This window comes from Macaca mulatta, chromosome 19 (assembly GCF_049350105.2).
Source record: "Macaca mulatta isolate MMU2019108-1 chromosome 19, T2T-MMU8v2.0, whole genome shotgun sequence".
NCBI classification, from domain to species: domain Eukaryota; kingdom Metazoa; phylum Chordata; class Mammalia; order Primates; family Cercopithecidae; genus Macaca; species Macaca mulatta.
The window spans coordinates 64,167,506-64,192,741 of record NC_133424.1 but is presented as its reverse complement, the minus strand read 5'-3'; the positions used below and the strand labels follow the sequence as shown (position 1 = coordinate 64,192,741).

The 25,236-nt window shown below is 42.9% G+C and overlaps 1 protein-coding gene across 7 annotated transcripts; it reads left to right on the top strand.

The window, feature by feature from the left end:
- Nucleotides 1–1,466: 1,466 nt before the first annotated feature.
- ZNF350 (zinc finger protein 350) lies at nucleotides 1,467–23,823 on the top strand. Of its 7 annotated transcripts, none has more exons than XM_077981622.1 (7): nucleotides 1,467–1,526; nucleotides 2,406–2,731; nucleotides 4,534–4,621; nucleotides 12,379–12,563; nucleotides 19,202–19,328; nucleotides 19,659–19,754; nucleotides 22,216–23,823. In XM_077981622.1, exons 4-7 carry the CDS (start codon nucleotides 12,549–12,551, stop codon nucleotides 23,577–23,579), a joined length of 1,602 nt encoding a protein of 533 aa, XP_077837748.1. In that variant the 5' UTR covers nucleotides 1,467–1,526; nucleotides 2,406–2,731; nucleotides 4,534–4,621; nucleotides 12,379–12,548; the 3' UTR covers nucleotides 23,580–23,823. The 7 variants fall into 7 exon arrangements, with proteins under 7 accessions (XP_077837748.1, XP_014980211.3, XP_077837747.1 ...); XM_015124725.3 differs by having other exon boundaries at nucleotides 12,372–12,563; XM_077981621.1 differs by lacking the exon at nucleotides 2,406–2,731.
- The last annotated feature ends 1,413 nt before the right edge of the window (nucleotides 23,824–25,236 follow it).

Below are 25,236 nucleotides of genomic sequence, written 5' to 3'. Positions count from 1 at the left end.
TAACCCACGTCCATGAAGATTATCTCCCTTTTTCTTCTCTAAGTTTTATACTTTTACCTCTTACACTTAGATCAATGATCTATTTTAAGTTAACTTTTGTGTATGGTTTAAGGGTCTTAACTAATTTTTCTGCATGTGGATATCCAGTTATCCCAGTGCCGCTTGTTGAAAAGACTATCCTTATTGAATTGTCTTGGCACTTTTGTCAAAAAGCTCTTAGTATTTTTATACTCTCAATTCTGGTTCTGCTCTTCCCATTGGCACCTTTACTAAAAGTGGCCTTCCTAGGAGGCCCAACCCCAATCTTAACTCAGGTGCTTCCTCTTTTCCTTTAGTCTGTCATGGCCAGGCTCACATCATAACTCCTTCTCGAAATCTCTTCTTTCTTTTCTTCTTTCTTCTTCCTTTCTTCTTTTCTTTCTTCTTCCTCTTCTTTCTTCTTCTTCTTCTTCTTCTTCTTCTTCTTCTTCTTCTTCTTCTTCTTCTTCTTCTTCTTCTTCTTCTTCTTCTTCTTCTTCTTCCTCTTCCTCTTCCTCTTCCTCTTCCTCTTCTTCTTCTTTAAATAATAATTATGTTTTCGAGGCCAGGCGTGGTGGCTTACGCCTGTAATCCCAGCACTTTGGGAGGCCGAGGCACGAAGATCACGAGGTCAGGAGATCGAGACCGTCATGGCCAACATGGTGAAACTCCGTCTCTACTAAAAATACAAAAATTAGCGGGCGTGGTGGCGCGTGCCTGTAGTCCCAGCTACTCGGGAGGCTGAGGCAGGAGAATCGCGTGAACGGGGAAGGCAGAGGTTGCAGTGAGCCGAGATCTTGCCATTGAACTCCAGCCTGAGGACAGAGCAAGACTCTGCCTCAAGAAAATTACAATTATTTTTTCTTTCTTCATCCCCCACCCCGAATACTTGCTATTTTTCTGTTCTCAAAAACCGCTTCCTGCAAGCTGTTTTTTGCCAGACGCTTTCCCGTGGGTGTCTGCCTACCTGATGTGTTGCCTTTTCCCTTTCTACCTGATGTGTTACCTTTTCCATTTCCAATTCATTCTCTGGGATACCTACACCTGGCTGCACTGTTACTTGTCTTTTTCAAAATCCTTTTTTTTTTTTTTTTTTAAATTTAACAAAGTGGATGGCAAAGCGCTAAAGGAAATTTAGCTTGCCCCATATTTGCCTGATAAAGCTTGAGTCTCTGAAAATCTGCCCCTTTTCTCAAGACTTTAAGTGCCAGGAAACGAGGCGATTTCAGTGACTTCTCATCTTCCCTGGCTGCTGGCTCAAAAACCTGCCATTGCCTCTGTACGTCTGATTTTCAAACATGGCTGCCGTCATGGAGCCACAGCTGTGGGCGCGGCCATATTACAGCCTAGGAAACGCCGTAAATGCGGTTGTCCTTGCTCTTTTAACATTTTAGGTTCTCCTCGGCCGCCGTAGGTGGACCATAAACCTGTGCGAGGACTCCAGAAGTAGAAGCAGTTTACGGAAGTGTAACGTTGAGGCCCTCCTTGTGGATCTGGAGAAGATAGAGGTCAGTGTGTGGTTTTGTCTCTGAAAGTTTTTTGTCCCAGTTCAGGTTTTGTCTCAGTGGAAGGTTTGGGAGGTCTGAGGACGTGTTGTATCCTGGACCACGTAGTGTTTCGCAGGAAGACCGGGGAGCGCCGGGGTGCAGGCATTTGGGAGATACCTGGTGGGAGTCTGTGATCCCCCTGTCTGTGGGCCGCGTCCCTTTGGTGTGAATACAATGACTAAGGGTCTGTGGTGATCAACGACCGTGTCCTAACTGTCAAGTTATGGATCACTCTGCTTGTAAAGGATGGAGGTGGCGCTTAGGATCGATGCGGCGTCTGCTTCGAATATAAAAAGCATTCTTGCAGGCTGGGCCAAAAGTATAATAGGTTTTCTATCACATTCCATTATGTAAAATATAGCAGGTTTTTTTCTATTATTACATTTGTATTGCCTAAAGCTTGTATTATTATGAATAATGCATCTATGAAAATTTGTGTAAATGTCCTTTGGTTCATATGTGCTCTCATTTGGGGGAGGCAGAGGTATATACCTAGATGCACGCCTCGGAATAAAATTGCTGCTTTATAGGGTGTGTATAAACTTAGGCAAAATAAGTGTCAAACTGTTTTCTAAAGTGGTTGTTCCCCTAGCAGAATAGAGTTTGCTTTATAGGGTGCTTTATGTGACCTGTTTAAAATATCTGGCCATACCTTAATAACATTGAGAGATTCTCCTAAATTAATCTTCTTTAAAGCTTTATTGATATGTTTCTACTGTTGAAATTGACAGTTGATCCTAAATGGTTTTTGTGTATGTTGTGAGGGGTAGTTTAACCTTCTGTCCCCATCCCCAGTACCATTTATTGATTTTTTTTTTTTTTTTTTTTTTTTTTTGATAGAGTCTTGCTCTTGTCGCCCAGGCTGGAGTGTAGTGGCAGGATCTTGGCTCAGCTGCAACCTCCACCTTCCGGGCTCAAGTGATTCTTGTGCCACAGCCTCCCGAGTAGCTGGGATTACCAGCATGTGCCACCTTGCCTGGCTACTTTTTGTATTTTTAGTAGAGCCGGGGTTTCACCATGATGGCCACGCTGGTCTCGAACTCTGGCCTCAAGTGATCCACCTGCCTGAAGGGAACCTGCCCCTCCACACCGGTGGAGACTGAGAAAAGAAATACGACACACAGACAAAGTATAGAGGAAGAAGAGTGGACCCAGTCCTCTGTTCAGTAAGTATACAGAGGACCCGCACTGGCACTGGTCTCTGAGTTTTCTTAGTATTTATTGCTTACTATTTTTACCATCTTTGTGAGGGGGATGTGGCCGGACTATAGGGTAATGGTGGGGAGAGGGTCAGTAGGAAAACATGTGAGTAAAGGACTCTGTGTTATAAATAAGTTTAAGGAAAGGTGTTGTGTCTTGTGTACGTAGCCCAGATTTATGTTTGACTTTACACAAACATCTTAGTGTAGTAAAGAGTAGTAGTGCTGCCAGTATGTTTCACCTTTAGTCATAAGGTGGTTTTGTCCTATCTTAGTAAATAGAATGTATGATAGGATTTTACACTGAGACATCCCATTCCCAGGGACGAGCCCGAGACAGATGCCTTTCTCTTATTTTAACTGTAAAGAGGCCTTCCTCTTTTACTAATCCTCCTCAGCACAGGCCCTTTACGGGTGTTGGGCTGGGGAACGGTCAGGTCTTGCCCTTCCCACAAGGCCATATGTCAGGCTGTCTCAGTTGGGGGAATCCTTGGACAATACACAGGCTTTTTTGGGCAGAGGTCCCTGCGGCCTTCCGCAGTGCACTGTGTCCCTGAGTACTCAACACTGGAGAATGGCGATGACTTTTACCAAGCATACTGCCTGCAAACACATTTTTAACAAAGCACATCCTACACAGCCCTACATCCATTAAACCTTAAGTCAATACAGCACATGTTTCTGCAAGCTCAGGGTTCGGGCTAGGGTTACAGATTAACAGTATCTCAAGGCAGAAGAATTTTTCTTAGTACAGATTAAAATGGAGTTTCTTATGTCTTCCTCTTTCTACATAGACACAATAACAGTCTGATCTCTGTTTCTTTCCCCCACACCTACCTCAGCCTCCCAAAGTGCTAGGATTACAGGCACCAGCCACAGCACCCTCAGTTCTATTTATTGAAAAGACAGCCTTTATCACTTCCCTGTAGTGCTGTCGTTGTCACTGAGTCTCTATATGTGGTTAATTCCACTTATAAGGATTTTATTCTGTTCCTTTGTCCTATTTGTCCATTATTGTACTAATATTGTGCTGTCCTAATTAAAGTACCTTTATAAGTCCTCATAACTCATATGGAAAGTCTTCTGACTTTTTTTTCAAACTTAAAAAAAAGTTTATAGCTATTTAAACTATTCATTATCAGTTTGGGATTTTGACTGTGATTTCGTTGAATCTGTAGATTTGGGAGACTTGACATTTTAAAAATGCTTTGTTTTCCAGCCCATCTTTATAGTACATCTTTGAATTTATTTAAAACTGTTAAAATTTATCTCAGTATTTCTAATTTTAAAAATATATTCGAGTTCTTCTAAATGATATTGTTTATGTCAACCTAAAAGAGGAAACTGCACAAAATAAAATTTTAAAGGGTTTACTTGAGCTGAAATGAGGACAGCTGCCTGGGAAAATACTTTCAGGTTGCCTTGGTAAGTGCTCTGTTAGGATTTTGTTACAAGCAGGTTTTAAAGGCAAAAGGGAACAAACCGTGAGCTGACATAAAGTTGTTTGGCAAGAATTCTCATTGGTTTACAGAAATAACATCAATTAGTGATTGGCTATACATTGTTAACTATGGGGTTTTATGAGTTATCATTTCCAGTGAATGGCATTTTATGGCTACTTGGTGTGAGTTCGTCTAGAGCCTACATACAAGTGGCTTTAAGAGACAATTATTTAGCTTGAGGGGGAAATGAGATGTGACTGTTGTCACATTACATTTTTTTTTTTAGTTTTTAATTTTTTCTTTTCTTTTCTTTTTTTTTTTTTTCAGGGGAACCCGTATCAGAAAGACTGCTGTCACATTTTAATGCCTCTCTAGACCTGATAATTTAAAAGGAGTCACATTCCTCAGATAAAAGGTTTCATTTCTTTCTCATTTTTACATTTTATTTTGTTTGTTGATGGTGTGTTTGTTCTGTCAGGAGAGGTCTGTTAAAGTCTTCTTTTAGTCTGAATTTTCTATTTCTTGTTTTTGGTTCTATTTTTTGCTGTATACATTTCAAGACCGTTGTTATATATGTGGAGTATTTCTATGAATGAAGAGCCAAATCGCACCTCTTTTCAGTGAGCATTGTTTCTCTTTCTTTCTGATAATTTTTTAGGATTTCTGGTCAGTTTTGTCTAAGATATAGTTATAACAGATTATCTTTTGTTACTCTCTCTGTGACATATTGTCTCCAACCTTTTATTCTCAAACTTCCCATATCATTTTGTTTCGGACATATCAACTATAATAACCGCATGTGGGGAGGCCAAGGCGGGTGTATCATGAGGTCAGGAGTTCAAGGCCAGCCTGACTGAGATGGTGAAACCCAATCTCTACTAAAAATACAAAAATTAGCCAGGTGTGGTGGCGAGCTGTAACCCACATGGACCTATGGGACTGAACAAAGTGGGGGCAAACGCGGGAATAAAGACAAGAGACAAAAGAGTATATTTTGAAGAAGGGATCAGGGGTCACCTTGCCTCTAGTGGACAGGGGCCCTGAGCTTTACACAGCCCTCCGTATTTATTAGGCAAAAGACATAGTGAGAAGGGTCGGGGGTGGGGGTGAAAGAAGGGGTCAGCTGCTCAGTCCGGAGTAGGCTTGCAAGACTGCATTCTCTAGATGTTACAGTAGATAACCTCGGTGCCAGGGAGTGATTACCTCTAGCAAACCTTCTGTCGGTGGGAGCAGTCTGCAGGAGCAGTTGTGAGTTTGCTCACATCCTGCATTCATGAAAAACCCTTTGCTGTTTGATCATATAGCCTCCAGTGGAATGCTGAGTTGGTCACGTCCCAGGGGCCTTTGGCTCCCTGCATAGCCCCCTTTCTGTTTATGTATTAATTGAAAGAATGTAAGGCCAGGCTGGGCAGCTCTCATTCTCCGATTGGCAGTCCATCCGATTTTACAGACTATGAACAGAAGACAGAGACAAAACAACATTATTCCAAGAACTACATGTAAGATGTTACTGTGGTTCTTTAGATAGGTCTGAGGGTTGAGGCTCTCCAGGCCTTCCTGGAATTTGGTCCAGTCTTCTAAAGAAGGCTGAAATTCTTGAGTTTGCCTATTTAAATCAATAATTTTGTTTTGTAATTCACCAATATCAAAGGTGAGGTTGGATGTGAAAGCTCCCTGCAAATGGGCTTTCACGAGGTCCCATGGGTACTCACTTTGGTTGTATTCTAAGTTGGTTACACAAATATGAGCGTGATTAAAATGATGATGCAATTGCTGCTGCAACTGCAAGCTTTGTACTTGTTCCCCTAACCACAGAACCGTGGATTTCAACATTGCCACTTCAGTTTGTAACTCAGTGTTAACTTTATTCTGAAGTATCCACGCTTGGTTGGCTGTGCATGTCCAGTTCTCCACATACTGAGCTGGTTGAATAGAATTATGCAAAGCTACAGAAGATATCACAGCAGAAGTTATTAGTGTGACCAAGGAAACAGTAGCAAAAATTATCATGCCTAAGGCTCTATGGACACAATGAGTAAGCTGAGTTAGAAGTCTCACAAAATGCAAAGCAGGTGTGGCAGCCCATGGCTTCGACAGATGAACAGGAATCCATAGCCCAGGGATGCGACCTAAAATCATCAGTGTAGAGATACTATGTGTTTGCAATGTGCTATGATTAATGCAGTGACATAACTGACAAGCTTTACAGGTCAATTGGTGTCCCGTCCCGCGGGATCGTCAATGTAGGCCCTAGAAGAGGGAGTGGGAACTCGGGGGGACAAGAGACACGAGAAATGGAGACAAGACAGTATCCTGATCAAGTCTTGTTTATTGGTGGCAGTGTAATGCCTTATATAGACCGGCAGGGGCGGAAGTTGGGCCAGGGCGATGATGGTGGCCCTGCGGTGGGCGTGGCCAGGTAGGTCTCGGTTTCTTCGGTCGGACGTCATGTTGCGCCTGCGCCGTCGGTTGGTAATTTTCCCGGGCACGGGATGGCGCCTGCGCTGTAAGTTGATCATTTTCTGGGGCGCGGGAAAATGGGTGATGAAGAACCAGGAAGAGCGCCATTTTGTACTGGCGAATGAGACAGCAGAACAGGGAAGAAAGTAAATCTAGGGAGGAGGCATAAAGTGGAAATGTATAGAGCTCAGGCGTCAGTCGTCAGTTATAATCGCTATGGCCGGGCCACGCAGCTCCGGACAAATTGGGTGTTGTTTACCTGGAGCTGGTGCTTCTTAGCTGCCAAAAAGACATAAGGATTAAAAACACAAACTGTAAATTGACTGGTGATATTCCTTACAAATGCAACATTAAGACTGTGTCGCTTACTATTGCTATTATTAGTGTTCCAATCCAGATGTTGCCATTCATAAATGGGAGTGCTGCCTTCCATATCGTTTCTTGAATTGGTCCTTTCCTCCCCAGATAATGCCACTAAGGAAGAGGTGGGCTAACGCCCGCTCCATGCCAAGCAATCTGAGTGGCTGACTGGGATTGGATCCTGGTGTTGTATAAAGAAGCAGCATTAAAAGCTTGCCACCAATGCAGCAAAGTTTGTGCCATGATTTCTGACTTTCACCTTTTCCATCTAATTGACCTTTAGGTCCCCAATCCACAATGTCTCCAGTTAGCATAGATTGTTTACTAGTCAGTGGACCAAGACGCTGGGTCCACGGAGTGGGGTAGGAACTATTGAATGGAATCCATTCTGTATAATCAGCACAGTTAGGGCGATTAGACCGGGAATGGTCAGTTAACACACCAGTTACATTAATGGAACCAAGACTTAATAAGTACATGATTTTTCCATAGTGACTCAACCATGTTTGAGCTTGAATTGTAAGACAGCTGTGGCTGAGCAATGTCTTTGTGGTGATACACAAAGGGAATCCTTCCAGTGGAGCGGTGTAATTAATGACATTGTTCTGAGAGTCTAAATGTTCTATGTCAGGGGGAGTGAGGGGTCCTGGAGCCGACTCTCCCTGATCGTGATAAATCTCAGGAGGAGTGAGCTCCAAAGTATAGGCTGTACTACTGGGGGATGGGAACATATGCCCAATATGTTTTTGCCTGTGCACAGGGAAAACATACCGCACAGGACATTATGGCTAGCATGGCCAAGAACGTGGAGTCAGGGGTTTTTGCCTGTCCCTGATGCTCCAGTAGTTTCTTAACTTCCTGCGTGGTTTTCTTGAGTTGTCCCCAGGTTATGGGGGTTGATGTCATTGTGACTCTGGTTGGCCTTCTCTCCATCTTTGCACTCAGGCTCAGCTGACTCATGGCTCGTATAGGAGGGACCCGGCCCATGGTTGGCCACCCTGGGTTCCTTCAGCCTCCCATTCCATGGTCACACGAACCTTGAGGGCACCACATGGCTTGTCCATCTCCTGTAAAACACAAGCATACCCTCCTCCCCATGTCAGTAAATCCACCGGGCCTTTCCATTGTCCTTCTTCTGGGGATTTCCATAACACTTTCGGATAAACTTTCCTGTTTTCCTCCAACACTTGCCAATGTCTTTCTGCTGGAGTCTTACCATCCATACCAGGAGTCAGAAAATTTAAAGTAAATAAGGCTAAATATAGTTTTGATTGAGGTGGTAGTTGGCCTCCTATACACCCTTTTTGTCTTTTCAACATGCAGTGTAATGTTTGATGTGCCCATCCTATACATTTTACTGACACATCAGCTCCTGTATACATAAGCCCATAAAATGTCTTTCCTTTAATTTGTACTACATGGGTAGGTCTATTAGAGGCTATGGGTTGGCATAGATAGATTTCCTGTGTAGTTGTGCTCCCAAACCCTTTATGTCCTCATTTCTCTTTTCATGGGGAAGGGTGTACTTCACTGGGAATAAGCAATAATTGAGCAATATATTCTCCTGGTTCAAAAACCCAAAGATCTTGTGACATTAAAACTACTTGAATTTCTCCTTCGTAATCGGAGTCAATCGCTCCTGGGACTACAGTGATGCCTTACAAGTTAAGGCGGTTTTTGTCTAAAATTAGTCCCGTGTGTCCTGTTGGTAAAGGTCACCAAATACCATTGGGAACTTTGATGGGTTTGTCTCCCCTAACTAATGTGATTCTTTCTCTGGTGGGTAGATCTAATCCTGCACTTCCTGGTGTTCCTGGGTTGAGGGAGTCAATGTGCCTCCAGGAACGCATCCCTGAAACGGGGTTGTGATCTGCACTGGGAATACCCTCATTGTTTGAAGGGCCCGGGTCCAGGCCCCTGTCTCGTTTGCTGACGGTGGGTGGGGGGGGTGCCATTCTGATGAAATTTTGAGCAGCACTAGTTAGCCCAGTGATTTCCTTTGTTACAGTGAGGACAGAGTCCTGGTGTTTTTTTCTGCTGGGGAGTGAACTGCATTGTAATATCCTTTCTGTCCTGAGATCTGGCAGCATTCCTTTTTTAAATGTCCAGTTTTTCCACAGTTATAATATTTTCCCATTTTAGGGTTTGACCCTTGGCTCCTTTTAGATTTGTCAACTGCTAAATTAGTCATTGCTTATGCTAACATTGCAGGTCGATGAAACTGAGTTCCTATATCCTGACAAGCTCTGAGAAAATTTACCAAGATTTTTGTACCCCTCACCAGTGCCAGTGCACGTTTACAATCCACGTTTGCATTCTCAAAAGCTAAAGTTAAGGTTAGCATTTCTGCAGCCATAGTACAAGGAATCTAATGCTTCACTGCCTTTTGTAATCTTGCAAGAAATTGTGCATAGGGTTCCTGTGACCCTTGCATGATATATAAAAAGGATCGTGCTGGGACTCCCTCTTCAGGATTGTGGCCCGGGCGTGTTTAGCAGCCTGTGCACACTGCTGATAAGCAGCATCTGGGAGTGCCATTTGATGTTCTAGGTCTGAATAAGGGCCATTACCTAACAGCATATCCTCTGTAATGTCTCCGTATCCAGCAACACGGTTCTGTTTAGCCTGGTCTGCACACATTTCTTGCCAATTTAAATTCCATGTCAGATATGCACTAATAGACAAGCAAGTTCACGCCAAGTGTCTCACATCAAAGGGTAAAAGACACATAGCACCAAACACAGATTCTAGCAATCCTAAGGTGAATGGGCTCTGTATGCCATTATTAACCACTCTTGCTTTTAATTCCATCAGCAACTTAAACTCCAGTGGGGTGTGTTCATGAATAATCTGTTGTGGATTGTTTGGATCAGGCCTTATGGAAATAGGAAAAGCACAAGGTCCTAAGGGCTCTCCAGCTATGACAGCAGAGCATAAAATTCTTTGTATTGGGGTTTCTATTTCTGCCGCCGAAGGAGGCTATATAGATGTTTCTGCAACTGGAGGAGGCGTTATAGGCCAGTTTTTATCCTCCCTCTCCTCCTGTTTTTTATTTTCAATTGGAACTGTGGGTGGGGTAACAGATTCTTTCAGATTTTTAGATTCAGCCTGCTGTCCCGCAGAATAATAATGAGATAATGGCAGAAATACAGTACGAACTAACTCCAAGTAGATAAAACAGAAGAATCAATTTTAAAACCTTTTTGTTGAACCTGTTTTAATCCTTCTCCTGCTCTGTCCCACTTTTCCACATCAAGAGTGCCTCCCTGTGGAAACCATGGGTTATGCGTAATAACTTTTTGTGGCTTCTGCAGGTTAGTAAGTGTCTGCGAATTAACCTGAGCTCCAGACTGTCTCAACAGAACTTTAAGCAACTGTACATCATGTTTTTCTTCAGTAGACAAATTCTTTCCCTTGTTACCCTGATTCAGAAAATTTTCCAGTACTTCTTTAAAGCACTGCTCCCAGTGCCTCTTTAGGGCACTGACCTTATATCCACTGCCAGCAGACTCATCCCGGGGTCCCTGTTCACCTTGTCAATTTCAGTTCCCCTGCTCCAGCAGACAACTTCAACCATTCACATCCTTGAAGTCCCATGTTCGGATGCCACTAGTTGGGTGTCCTTGGAGTGCCTGTTCTGAGTTGCCATTTGTAACCTGCTCCGACGTAGGTGGACTGAACAAAGGGGGACGAACGCGGGAATAAAGACAAAAGACAAAAGAGTATATTTGTAAGAAGGGATCAGGGGGCACCTTGCCTCTAGTGGACAAGGGCCCTGAGCTTTACACAGCCCTCCATATTTATTAGGCAGAAGAGATAGTGAGAAGGTGGGGTGGAAGAAGGGGTCAGCTGCTCAGTCCAGAGTAGGGTTTGCAAGACTGCATTCTCCAGATGTTGCAGTAGATAACCTTGGTGCCAGGGAGTGATTGCCTCCAGCAAACCTTCTGTCGGCGGGAGCAGTCGTGAGATTGCTCACATCCTGCATTCATGATAAACAGTTTGCTGTTTGATCATTTGAACGCGGGAGGCTGAGGTTGCAGTGAGCCAAAATCGCACCATTGCACTCCAGCCTGGGCAACAGAGCAAGACTCTATCTCAAATAAATAAATAAATAAATAAAATAAAATAAAAAACCCAGATGTTATTCGATTTTAATTTTTAATCCATTCTAACAGTTTTGAGGCATTTATATTTAATGTAATTAACTGGAATCCATGTTCTGTTTTTACTTAGCATAAATTCTTAATGTAATGTAATTTTCTTAGTACATTTTATTTTAAAACAGCTATCTAAATGCATTGTATTTGCTCTTTTTGCTCTCTGTTTTTGATTCTTTTCTTTTGGATGATTTTCTTACTATTATTTTTCCCCCTTTTGTTGGCTTGGAAATTATGTACTTTAAAACAATTACTAGGTTGTTGTTGTTGTTGTTGTTGTTGTTTTTGTGTGTGTGTGAGAGAGAGTTTCGTTCTTTTTGTCCTGGCTGGAGTGCAATGGCACGGTCTTGTCTCATGCAACCTCCGTCTCCCGGGTTCAAGTGATTCTCCTGCCTCAGCTTCCGGAATGACTGTATTTTTAGTAGAGATGGGGTTTCACCATGTTGGCCAGGCTGGTCTCAAACTCCTGATGTCAGGTAATCCGCCCGCCTTGGCATCCCAAAGTGCTGAGATTACAGGCGTGAGCCACTGTGCCTGGACTTACTAGTTTTAATTGTAACACTAGAGATTACATGTAGTGTGCAACCTTTGTCATATTCTTCTGCTAATTAGGACTTTTCCATTCTACAGAAACCTTAGAGCACGTCAACTTCATTTATCACCTAATTTATCCAGTAAATTATTGTGTATTTTAGCTATTTATGTATTTAAAACCTCCTAAAATATCGTCACTACTGTTTTTATGCCAATGCTTATGATTTGCCCAGTGCATTGGCTTTCAAACTGAAGTACATGTCCTCACAGGGTGTATGTACAAAGACTTTTGAAGAGGTGTGTGAACACACATGATTTAAACGAAAACAGACCAGCTCCTCTCCTTGCTGACTGTCTGTTTTCTAAAACTAATCTGCCTGAGAGTTCAGCAGCTCCTGAGGCGTGCTGCTACGGTGGGTCTCATTTCCTGCATGCCTTCACAGTCCTTTCACAGAAACATCACAGAGGAAAGGCATACTTCCACCCCAATAAGCATCCTCGACATTATTGGCCAGAGGGATAAAATCTTCTAGGGCTCCAAATAAAGGTATAGTTAACTATATTGGGGGCATTGTTTTAAGATGAGTGCCGAGAAGCAGTGACAGTATCTGGGCCCAGAGAAAATGTACCACTTACATTGAATTTGTTCTTCAGCCCACAGGTTCTGACTCCTCAGGAGAAAAAGCATCACCCGAAGAGGGAGGAAGTGGATTTGGGTATCACCATTTCTAGGGGCACACTTGATTGAAGACTGAGACTTCTGAAGAGAAGTCCAGAAGATACAAAGACAGACCATCCCAGTTGAATGCTGTTTTCCAAGAACAGAAGAAAATGATCCAGGCCCAGGTAACTGACTTATGGTTTATTTTATTTTATTTTATTTTATTTATTTATTTATTTATTTATTTATTTATTTTTTTGAGGCGGCGTCTCGCTCTGTCGCCCAGGCTGGAGTGCAGTGGCGCGATCTCGGCTCATTGCAAGCTCCGCCTCCCGGGTTCCCGCCATTCTCCTGCCTCAGCCTCCCGAGTAGCTGGGACTACAGGCGCCGCCACCACGCCCGGCTAATTTTTTTGTATTTTTAGTGGAGACGGGGTTTCATTGTGTTAGCCAGGATGGTCTCGATCTCCTGACCTCGTGATCTGCCCGCCTCGGCCTCCCGAAGTGCTGGGATTACAGGCTTGAGCCACCGCGCCCGGCCTATTTTATTTTTTTTTGAGATGGAGACTCGCTCTGTCGCCTGGGCTGGAGTGCAGTGGCTGGATCTCAGCTCACTGCAAGCTCTGCCTCCCGGGTTTACGCTGCCTCAGCCTCCGGAGTAGCTGGGACTACAGGCGCCCGCCTAGTTTTTTTTTGTATATTTTTAGTAGAGACGGGGTTTCACCATGTTAGCCAGGATGGTCTCGATCTCCTGACCTCGTGATCCGCCTGTCTCGGCCTCCCAAAGTGCTGGGATTACAGGCTTGAGCCACCGCGCCCGGCCTGGTTTATTCTTTCCTTTGTTCCATAATAGATTTGTAGAAGCCTATACACATCTATCTCACTAATATAAAAAGCATAAATTTCAAAAAGCAGGATCTGGAGATAAATGAGCTTAGTTTTAAACTCAATATCATGCAAAATAGTAGGATAAGGAAGATAATGTTCATAGCATTAATACTGAATTATGAATTTTGTGACATCATGCATGGCTGGAAGATCCTGTGGGTTATTTTAGCTGTCAGCTTGCATCTAATATCTCTGACAGCCAATATCATAAGAAAATCATGATTTACATGGTATGTCCTGGTTTTGAATATAAAACAGATTACTTCCCGGGGGGATGCCATTATTTCATGGCACTTTGGTCTCAGGAATTTCTTCAGTGGTTCTTCCTAGAGATGATGTGGCAGATGGTGTCCAGAATAGCAGCTTTCTCATAAATGCAGATGCAGGTTTCCTGTGGCTATTTCTTGAAGGATTCCTTATGTACTACTATGGAATATGAAGGGGGCCAGCCCCTCCACACCTGTGGGTGTTTCTCATCAGGTGGGACGAGAGACTGAGAAAAGAGATAAGACACAGAGACAAAGTATAGAGAAAGAAAAGTGGGCCCAGGGAACCGGTACTCAGCATATGGAGGACCCACGCCGGCAATAGTCTCTGAGATCCCTCAGTATTTATTGATCACTATCTCTACTATCTCAATGAGGGGGATGTGGCAAGACTACAGGGTAATGCTGGGGAGAGGGTCAGCAGGAAAACATGTGAGCAAAGGTTTTTGTGTCATAAATAAGTTTAAGGAAAGGTGCTGTGCCTTGATGTGCACATAGGCCAGACTTATGTTTGACTTTATACAAACATCTCAGTGCAGTAAAGAGCAGTATTGCCACCAGCATGTCTCATCTCCAGCCAGCCATAAGGTGGTTTTCTCCTATCTCAGTAAACAGAATGTACGATCGGGTTTTACACTGAGACATTCCATTCCCAGGGACGAGCAGGAGACAGATGCCTTCCTCTGATCCCAATTGCAAACAGGCCTTCCTCTTTCACTCATCCTCCTCAGCACAGACCCTTTACGGGTGTCGGGCTGAAGGACGGTCAGGTCTTTCCCTTCCCACAAGGCCATATCTCAGGCTGTCTCAGGAGTTTGAGACCAGCCTGAGCAATCTAGTGAGACCCTGTCTCTGTTCAATAAAATTGAAGAAAAGAAAGAAAGAAAAAGTTACCTTTTCATATATTTTCTTCCTAATCCCCTTCTGTAAATGGTTGGTAATATTTATTTCCTGTCACTGTATCTGTGTGTGGATCTATGTCTATATATGTATTAACAAAAGCATGAGTATATATGAATCTACCTGTAGACATAAACATATATATCTATTATGATATATATATATTTTTTACATGATAGAATCATATTTCAAAGAACATACCAGCCAACTTGAAGGGACTCTTCCTTGGCCTCAGATGCTATACTTTGAGCATCCAAAGACCAATGATTGCAAATGATGGAAGAACATTCATTGTATAAAATTCCATCAGTTTATAGTGATACTTGAAAAAAAAATGCATTTGTTACCATTGGGGGTTAGGAGAGAATCAAGTATTTAATTTGAAAAATGATAAAAGATCATAAACATGTTTTGTGTGTGTGTGGGGGGGGGGCGGGCAGGGTTGCGTTGACTATGTTTTTTTTATTTTTTACTTTTCTGCTTTTTTTCTTTCTTCCTTTCTTCTTTTCCTCCTCCATCTTCCTTCTTCCTTCCTCCTCCTTCTCCTCCTCCTCCTCCTCCTCTTCTTCTTCTTCTTTTTTTTTTTTTTTTTTAATATAGATAGGGTCTTATTGTGTTGCCCAGGCTGCTCTTGAACTCCTGGGCTCAAGCAATCCTCCTGCCTTGGCCTCCCAAAGTGCTGGGATTACAGGCATAAGCCATTGCACCTGGCCCTCTTGGTAATTTTTTATTACTGACCCTCATTCTGCTTCTTGGCTGTTAATTCCCACTTGCTTTTGCTGTATTTAGAGTTGAGTTCAGTCACCCTCTACCACTGCAAAATCCCATTACATTTGTCTATATGCCTATCATAATGGCCCTGAATAAAGTCTTCCTTACTGTACTTTAACAATTATCATTGAATAATTGTTTTAAACACGTATAGCTTAATTAAGGAAGTGAGATTCCAACGCCTTTGCCATATTCTTCTGAATAGAGGTAAGTCACTAGGCCAGTCCATGCTTAAGGAGAGGGTGTAGAGCACCCAATTCTGTCCCTGTTTGGGCGCCACTGGTAACCTGCATGGACCTAGGGGGACGGAACAAAGGGTGGCAAACACAGGAATAAAAGACAAGAGATAAAAGAGTATATTTGGAAGAAGAGGTCGGGGGTACCTTGCCTCTAGTGGACAAGGACTCTGAGCTTTACACAGCCCTCCGTATTTTTAGGCAAAAGAGATAGTTGAGTGGGGTGCAGTGGAAGAAGGGGTCAGCTGCTCAGTCCAGAGTAGACTCACAAGACTGCATTCTCTAGATGTTGCAGTAGATAACCTCAGCGCCAGGGTGTGATTGCCTCCAGAAAACCTTCTGTCTGTAGGAGCAATCATGAGTTTGCTCACATCCTGCATTCATGATAAACAGTTTGCTGTTTGATCATGTAGCCTCCAGTGGAATGCTGAGTTGGTCACGTCCCACAGGCCTTTGGCTTTCTGCAAGTAGGAGTTACATAAAGGTGTGAACACTGGGAGGGTGGAGTTCATTGAGCCATCTGCCTGCCATAGATCTGTCATATAGTAAATTATTTTTGAGTGTGGATTGAGGTAGGACTGTCACTTTACTTTTTACCAAATAGATAGATATCTCACATAAATAATTTAGAATGGGTAAACCAACCAGGATTAAGTACTTATATCATCTATCAAGTGTGTTCACTGGCCTCTATAATAAAATGAGTGTAGAGTATACCTTCTGCTGTTCCCTGGGTCTTCAGTGACTCAATTTTCCACCCAGCAGTATTCTTTAAAGGCATCCTGAGACAGGAGATTGACAATTCATTGATAAGCAGTCTTAATTGTCACTATTACAGGGCTGTAGGTCCCTTGCCAGCCATGCCTTTGAGTCCCAAATTGTCTTCAGGGTTGGGCTGTGTTGTTCAAGAGCTTAGGACCTTAACACTTATTGTTCCGATATTTATTGGCTATAATAATTTCTCTGGAGCAGTCAGCTGTCAGAAAATTTTGTCTCCTTTGTAGGTAACTTGTCTTTGGTCTCTGGATGCTTTTATAGTCTCCTCTTTGTATCTGGTGTAATTTAGTTTCAATCTGTTGTGTCTACATGTAGACTTCTTAGTTGTTGGATTTCTTGAGTTTGAAGTTTGGAGTGTTTAATCAGTTCTGAAAAATTTTCGGTGTTACATCTTTGGATATTGTTTCTCCATTACTTGATTTTCTCCTTCTCCTTGAAAAATTATCAAAGTCAAGGAGAAAGTCATGGGAACCCTCAATTTATAATTAGTCCATCAGAAAAATAGGAGGCCTGGATTTGTGATATATTGTTGGCCCTCCATATCCATGACTTCCACATCCATGGATTCAACCGAGGATTGAAAATATATATTTTTTAAAGCATCTGAACTGAGCACACACAGACTTTTTCTTGTCATGATTCCCTAAACAATACAGTATAACAACTGTTAACATAGCATTTACATTGTATTAGATATTATAAGTAATCTAAAGATAATTTAAAGTATATGGGGTTGGGCGTGGTGGCTCACTCCTGTAACTCCAGCACTTTGGGAGGCTGAGGCGGGTGGATCGTCTGAGGTCAGGAGTTTGAGACCAGCCTTGCCAACATAGTGAAATCCCGTCTCTACTAAAAATACAAAAAATTAGCTGGGTGTGGTGGTGGGCGCCTGTAATCCTAGCTACTCGGGAGGCTGAGGCAGGAGAATCGCTTGAACCTGGGAGGCAGAGGTTGCAGTGAGCTGAGATCATACCATTGCACTCCAGCCTGGGCAACAGGAGCAAAACTCCATCTCAAAACAAAAAACAAAAATTAGCCAGGTGTAGTGGCACAGCCTGTAGTCCCAGCTACTTGGGAGACTGAGGCAGAAGAATTGCCTGCTCCCGGGAGGCGGAGGTTGTAGTGAGCTGAGATTATGCCACTGCACCCCAGCCTGGGAGAGAGAGTGAGTCTCTGTTTGAAAAAAAAAAAAAAAGTACGTAGGAGGATGTGCGTGGGTCACATGCAAATCTGCAAGTACTCTTTCATTTTATTTTATTTTATTAGAGACAGAGTCTTTTTCTGTTGCTCAGGCTGAAGTTCTGTAGCATGATCATACTCACTGTAGTCTCTAACTCCTGGGCTCAAATGAGCCTCCTGCCTCAGCCTCCCAAGTAGCTGGGACCACAGGCACTCACCACTGCACCCAGCTAATTTTTAAATTTTTTGTACCGACTGGGTCTCATGTTGCCCAGGCTGGTCTTGAACTCCTGGGCTCAGGTGACCCTCCTGCCTTGGCCTCCCAAAGTGCTGGGATTACAGGTGTGATCTACTGTGCCTGACCAATACTGTGCCATTTTATATCAGACACTTGAGCATCCTCAGGAGGTCCTGGAACCCATACCCTACAGACACTAAAGGACGACTGTATATATGTCTTTTGTCTGCATCTATGTAAACAAATATATGTACATGTATTCATATATATTTACATATATAAAATGTGTAAATATGTTGTTTTTAGGTTAGCAAGATTTAACTTCCACACTTTATAGAAACTTCCAATTGGAATGAAGGGGTGGCCTGCCCCTCCACACCTGTGGGCATTTCTCATCAGGTGGGAGGAGAGACTGAGAAAAGAAATAAGACACAGAGACAAAGTATAGAGAAAGAAAAGTGGGCCCAGGGGACTGGTGCTCAGCATACAGAGGACCCGCGCCTGGCCCTGGTCTCTAAGTTCCCTCAGTATTTGTTGATCAGTATTTGTTGATCACTATCTCTACCATCTCGGAGATGGGGATGTGGCAGGACAATAGGGTAATAGTGGGGAGAGGGTCAGCAGGAAAACATGTGAGCAAAGATCTCTGTGTCAAACTTATTTATAAGTTTAAGGAAAGGTGCTGTGCCTTGATGTGCACGTAGTCCAGATTTATGTTTGACTTTACACAAACATCTCAGTGCAGCAAAGAGCAGTATTGTCGCCAGCATGTCTCACCTCCAGCCCTAAGGCAGTTTTCTCCTATCTCAGTAAATAGAACACACAATTGGGTTTTACACCAAGACATTCCATTGCCCAGCAACGAGCAGAAGACAGATGCCTTCCTCTTATCTCAATTGCAAACAGGCCTTCCTCTTTCACTCATCCTCCTCAGCCCAGACCCTTTATGGATGTTGGGCTGGGGGACGGTCAGGTCTTTCCCTTCCCAGGAGACCATATCTCAGGCTATCACATGGGGAGAAACCTTGGACAATACCTGGCTTTCCTGGACAGAGGTCCCTGCGGCCTTCCACAGTGTATTGTGTCCCTGGGTACTTGAGATTAGAGAATGGCGATGACTTTTACCAAGCATACTGCCTTCAAGCACTTTTTTAACAAAGCACATCCTGCACAGCCCTAAATCCATTAAACTCTGAGTCAACACAGCACATGTCTCTGCGAGCACAGGGTTGGGGCTAGTGTTATAGATTGACAGCATCTCAAGGCAGAAGAATTTCTCTTAGTACAGAACAAAATGGAGTTCCTTATGTCTACTTCTTTCTACATAGACACAGTAACAGTCTAATCTCTCTTTCTTTTCCCCACATGGGTGAATGGAGGATAATTGAATATACAATGACATAATATTATATTAGGACTTTACTTCTTCCACAATGTATTTTTTTTTAAAAAAAACAACTATTTGGTATAAACACACAGCCTGTAGAGTGGAAATGAGCAGAAAAACTTTAGCATTTCTTCCATATCATCAAAAAGACATCACTTTATTAAACAGGACTGTTATTACAGGAATCCGTAACACTGGAGGATGTGGCTGTGGACTTCACCTGGGAGGAGTGGCAGCTTCTGGGCCCTGCTCAGAAGGACCTGTACCGGGACGTGATGTTGGAGAACTACAGCAACCTGGTGGCAGTGGGTAAGGACAGCTGCCCTGTGTCACTCAGAGGGTGCCCAGTCAGTGGCCTTCCTTTCTCAGATGCTTACCTCTTTGGAGTGCCTGCAGTACTCTGAAGTGTTAGATTCTCAGATCCTTCTCTTGCTCCCACACACGATGGTGTAATCTACCCTCTTGTGAGAGAAAAACCTTGATGTTACAGATATGAAACTGAACTTTCATAGTTTCAGATATAAAACTAAACTTTCCATATTTTAAGAAACTCAAGTTTCCTGAAGTGTAGCGTTCTTCCTCTTGACATTGCCAGCCCAATTTGATATGTCTAAGTCCTCTATCCTTTCCCATGAACAGGGTATCAAGCCAGCAAACCGGATGTATTCTTCAAGTTGGAACAAGGAGAACCACCATGGACAACAGAAGATGGAATCCACAGTGGAGCCTGTTCAGGTGAGAGAACCTACAAGGCAGAAGGCTGTGGAAGTCACATTCTAAGTCGGTCAGAGAAGGCAACACAGCTGTGAAGGGGGTTTGAGGATATGTAAACAGTTCCTCTACTCATCTCTCTCCCAGTGTGAGACCTGTTTTTCTTTGTAGGAATTTAGAGTTTAAAAAAAAAATCCCTTTATCTCTTCAGAGATCTGATTCTTTATTTTATCTACATATTTTTTGTTTGCCTGCATAATTTTCTTCTTCCTCGGGTTTCAAGTATTTCCCTTCTTCATGTCCTTCCACCTCTCTTGTTATGAAATTCCACCTTCCAGGCCTCTCTCCAAAGAGGAAACTTCTAGAACTCCCGCCCCTTCATGCCCCTTGACTAATGCTGACCTCCCCTCCTAACACCTCTGCTGTGTTGGATGTGACAGTGGCTTCCTCAGGGTAAACTGGGCTTTCACTGTGCGTTGGCTTCCTTGGCTTCTCTTTTTCCTTATTCTTAGGTTCTCCAAAGGCCCCGTTTTCCATTTTCTCATCTGTGCCCTTCACTCTTCAAAGTTTCCTTCATTCTAGTAAGTTAAGCGCCTTCCATTCCCTGGAGGAGAGTCCCAAACTGACATCTCCCGGTTGTTACCTAACACAGATTTTAGTTCTGTGTTTATTTGATGGCAATTCTCCCCTGAGTTCCTAGTAACTGCAAAGAACTAGAATCATCTTTCCTCCAAGAAAACCCCTGTTAAGTTTGTATTCTCGTTTGTTCCTGTACATCCTGAATCTTGGCCATCCAGGCATTACCTGTCCGAAGAGCTCTCTTCTTTAAAGGTATCTGCTAGTCATGATGAATCTCTAAGTAAAAAAGTCATTTTTTAAAACATCCTACATTCCCAAGGCCAGCTTAAACCAGGTCATAACTCCTGCCCTACTTCCATTTGATTCCTTTCTGTGTTTAATAATTTGCTTTTGTTTTTTTCCCCGTCATATTCTGATGCCACTAAGTCCCAGTAAACCATGTTACCCGTCAAAGTTCTCGTTTCAGTGATCTCTGTGATACAATACCATCCTGCTCACAAAGAGATTTCCATCTTCTTTCCTAAACCCTCCCCGGTGTGTTCCACACATATGATTACTTCCCTGACTCATTCCCTTAAAAATTACTTATTATTATTTATTTATTTATTTATTTATTTTTTGAGACAGAGTCTCACTGTGTGCCCAGGCTGGAGTGCAATGGTGTGATCTTGGCTCATAGCAACCTCCGCCTCCTGGGTTCAAACGATTCTCATGCCTATCCCCAACACTAGCACCATACCTGGTACATGGTGATCATTCAGTAAGAGGATGTGGAATGGATGGATCTGTTCTTTGGATGAAATGGCCCTCCAACCTCTGGTCTGCTGGTCACAGTGAATTGCTTGTATTTTTAAGGTCTTTGTTTTGCAAGGCACATTTAGAATGCAGCCAAATCTGTCTTTATTCATTATTAGTGATCTAACCTTGTTTTTATGCTAACTGCTTTCACCTTTTAGTTTGTCTATACTATTATTTTTTGCCAATGTGCAAGGAACATTAAACATGTAGTTTTATTTACACTCAGGTCATACTGTTATTACTAAAGAGACACCTCACATCAAGGCATTAAAAAAAAATACTTTGGGGCCGGGTGCAGCAGCTCATACCTGTAATCCCAGCACTTTGGGAGACCAAAGCGGGCAGATCACCTGAGGTCGGGAATTTGAGATCAACTTGGCTAACATGGTGAAACCCCGTCTCTACTAAATATACAAAATTAGCTGGGCGTGGTGGCACATGCCTATAATCCCAGCCACATGGAAGGCTGAGGCAGAGAATCGCTTCCAAGGTTACGGTGAGCTGGGATTGTGGCACTACACTCCAGCCTGGGCAACAGAGTGAGACTCCATCTCCGCCCTGCCCCCCGCAAAAAAAAAAAAAACTACTTAGGCTGTGAGCCGGGATTGTGCCACTGCACTCCAGCCTGGGCGACAGAGTGAGACTCCATCTCCCCCGCAAAAAAAACAAAACAAAACAAGTTTGGTCATGAGCCGGAATTGTGCCACTGCACTCCAGCATGGGCAACAGAGTGAGACTCCATCTCCCCGACTCAAAAAAAAAAAAAAAAATACTTTGTCCGGGCACAATGGCTCACGTGAGGTCAGGAGTTTGAGACCAGCCTGGCCAACATGGTGAAACCCCGTCTGTACTAAAACTACAAAAATTAGCTGGGTGTGGTAGCAGGCACCTGTAATCCCAGCTACTTGGGAGGCTAAGGCAGAACAGTCGCTTGAACCCGGGAAGTGGAAGTTGCAGTGAGCTGAGATTGCAGCATTGCACTCCAGTCTGGGCAACAGAGTGAAACTCCATCTAAAACAAAAAAACAAAAGAAAACCAAAAAAAAAAAAACAGAACAGACTTTTACCTCAAATCAAAATGATGGAAATCTTTGTTCTTTTCTTTCTAGAAATCTGGAAAGTTGATGATCATGTGCTGAAGCGCTTGCATAGTGAAAGCCTAGTGAACAGAAGGAAACAATGTCATGAACATGATGCATTTGAAAATATCGTTCATTGCAGCAAAAGTCAGTTTCTGTTAGGGCAAAATCATGATATATTTGACTTACATGGAAAAAGTTTGAAATCAAATTTAACTTTAGTTAATAAGAGCAAAGGCTATGAAATAAAGAACTCTTGTGAGTTTACTGGAAATGGGGACTCCTTTCTTCATGCTAACCATGAACGACTTCATACTGCAATTAAATTCCCTGCAAGTCAAAAACTCATCAGCACTAAGTCCCAATTCATCAATCCCAAGCATCAGAAAACACGAAAATTGGAGAAGCATCATGTATGCAGTGAATGTGGGAAAGCCTTCATCAAGAAGTCTTGGCTAACTGATCACCAGGTAATGCATACAGGAGAGAAACCCCACAGATGTAGTCTGTGTGAGAAAGCCTTCTCCAGAAAGTTCATGCTCACTGAACATCAGCGAACTCATACGGGAGAAAAACCTTATGAATGCCCTGAATGTGGCAAAGCCTTTCTCAAGAAATCACGGCTCAACATACATCAGAAAACACATACCGGAGAGAAACCCTATATATGCAGTGAATGTGGAAAAGGCTTCATCCAGAAAGGAAATCTCATTGTACACCAGCGAATTCATACAGGTGAGAAACCTTATATATGCAGTGAATGTGGAAAAGGCTTCATTCAGAAGACTTGCCTCATAGCTCATCAGAGATTTCACACGGGAAAGACGCCCTTTGTGTGCAGTGAATGTGGAAAATCCTGTTCTCAGAAGTCAGGTCTCATTAAACATCAAAGAATTCACACAGGAGAGAAACCCTTTGAATGTAGTGAATGTGGGAAAGCCTTTAGCACAAAGCAAAAGCTCATTGTCCATCAAAGGACTCATACAGGAGAGAGACCCTATGGCTGCAACGAGTGTGGGAAAGCATTTGCTTATATGTCGTGCCTGGTTAAGCATAAGAGAATACACACGAGGGAGAAACAAGATGCAGTCAAGGTGGAAAATCCTCCTGCAGAGAGGCACAGCATATTACACACCAGTGATGTCATGCAGGAGAAAAACTCCGCTAACGGGGTGACTACACAAGTGTCTTCTGTGACCCCTCAGACATCACTAAACATCAGCGGCCTCCTTGCAAACAGGAACATAGTCCTTGTGGGACAGCCAGTGGTCAGATGTGCAGCCTCAGGAGATGATAGAGGATTTGCACAGGACAGAAACCTTGTGAATGCGGTGAATGTGGTTGTGCCTTCCGTGATCAATTATGTCTTATTTTATGTTACAGAAAACCCATAGGAAGAGAACTCAGATCTATGTGGAAAAAGGGTGGAGCAAAAATTTGTAGTTCATTATGTGGCTGAAAAGCATACACTGAGAGAAAATGTATAAGGCAGAGAAAGCCTGATAAACTCATCCTATTTAAATGTATGCTGTGATGCACAGGCAAAATCTGATGTTAGCCTAAACACATACACAGCAGTTGCTCTATTGTGTCAAATAAATGAGTAAAGGAAGCCCAAGTACTTTGAAGTGGAAGAAATGAAGTACTGTGAATTTTTAAAAGAGATGAAAGAATTGGTATCGGGGGTGTTGCAGTGACTGAAAAACCCCATAAGGGGTGGTTGGTGGGAAAGGGCTAGTACTGGAATGGTGGGATGTGGGACGCATTTGTGTCAATTCAGTTTCCTTAGACCAGTGTGAAGGATTAATTGAAAACCAGGACCATAAACTTTCAGAACTTTATATTTTGCAGAGGGATCTGCTGTTAATGGTACTTAAGCACCTGAGTACAAAAATGAGGTTTGGTTTGGTTTTGTTTTTTATGCCCAGGTCTCATCTCTCCAAAAGATTACAAATTCCCTGCTAATTTTTGTGGCTACTTAAATTTTAGAATTAAAGAAACTGAACACAAAATTTAAAAATTCAGTTCCCTCACTGCTCAAGAGCTGTACGTGAATAGCTGCTACCAAACTGGACAGCAGAGTGAACAGAACTTTGAGACAATGGGGACTCTCTGTCATCATTTCCAGCATCCCAGAAAGTTGTGCTGAAGAGGCTGCTTTGCATGATTTAATATTTCCCAACACATAGAAAATCAAAAACTATATTGATTTGGAGAGAGAATGATTTGGAAAGAGAAGAGTATTTTGTCATTGAAGGGAATGACAGTTGTAAAGAATGGAATTGTCACCCACAACTTTTGTGTGATTAGAGAGACTTAGTCAAATATAAAAGGGGCAGAGCAGAAAAGGAAAAGGACCCTTAGAATAAGTAGAACACAAAGGAGGAGGAAAATCTTAGTCTCTGAGAATGGATGAGACTGTAACAGATGGGGGGAGGTGGGTTTCTTTTGGGATGTCTTAGAGATGACCCTTTTATTTGTCCGTAAGACCTATCCCTTGCTAAAGTCACCGTTTCAAAGATCCTGGCTTCTCTGTGACCTGCTGAACTGAGATGTGATTTTTTTTTTTTTTTTTTTTTTTTTTTTGAGATCATGATTTATCTTCATCGTTCTCCCTTTTCTGGGAGTAGATCTCTTGGCCTTCTTTATCCGGTTTTTTAACCTTCATCCCATATGGATACACTGTCCAAGTTACAGTAAGTGCTGCGCATAGGAAAAGAAATGAAAATTTGCCTTGTTGTGGCTAGCTCAGAATTCAACAGAAATCCTGGGTTACTAGGTAACTTTTGTTTTGTTTTTGTGTTTTTTTTGAGATGGAGCCTTGCTCTGTCGCCCAGGATGGAATGCAGTGGCACGATCTCAGCTCACTACAACCGTCGCTTCCCAGTGGGGTGTGTTGTCCCTGAAAACCCTGAGGAACAAAGGGCTGAATTGGGAATGCCCCAGTTTGTTGTGGGGCCTGAAGTTGGCCCCTCTTCTCCTTTCCCAACAACAGTTGCCCATTTTTATCAAATTTATTACAACGTTGATTAGCCAGTGTTTTCCTTTTTT

Bases quoted from the DNA above. Each gene is read 5' to 3' on its own strand.
- ZNF350 (XM_077981623.1), top strand. The intron at 19,329-19,658 runs GTAAGGACAGCT...TCCCATGAACAG, and splicing joins CAGCAACCTGGTGGCAGTGG to GGTATCAAGCCAGCAAACCG. The intron at 19,755-22,215 runs GTGAGAGAACCT...TTTTCTTTCTAG, and splicing joins CCACAGTGGAGCCTGTTCAG to AAATCTGGAAAGTTGATGAT.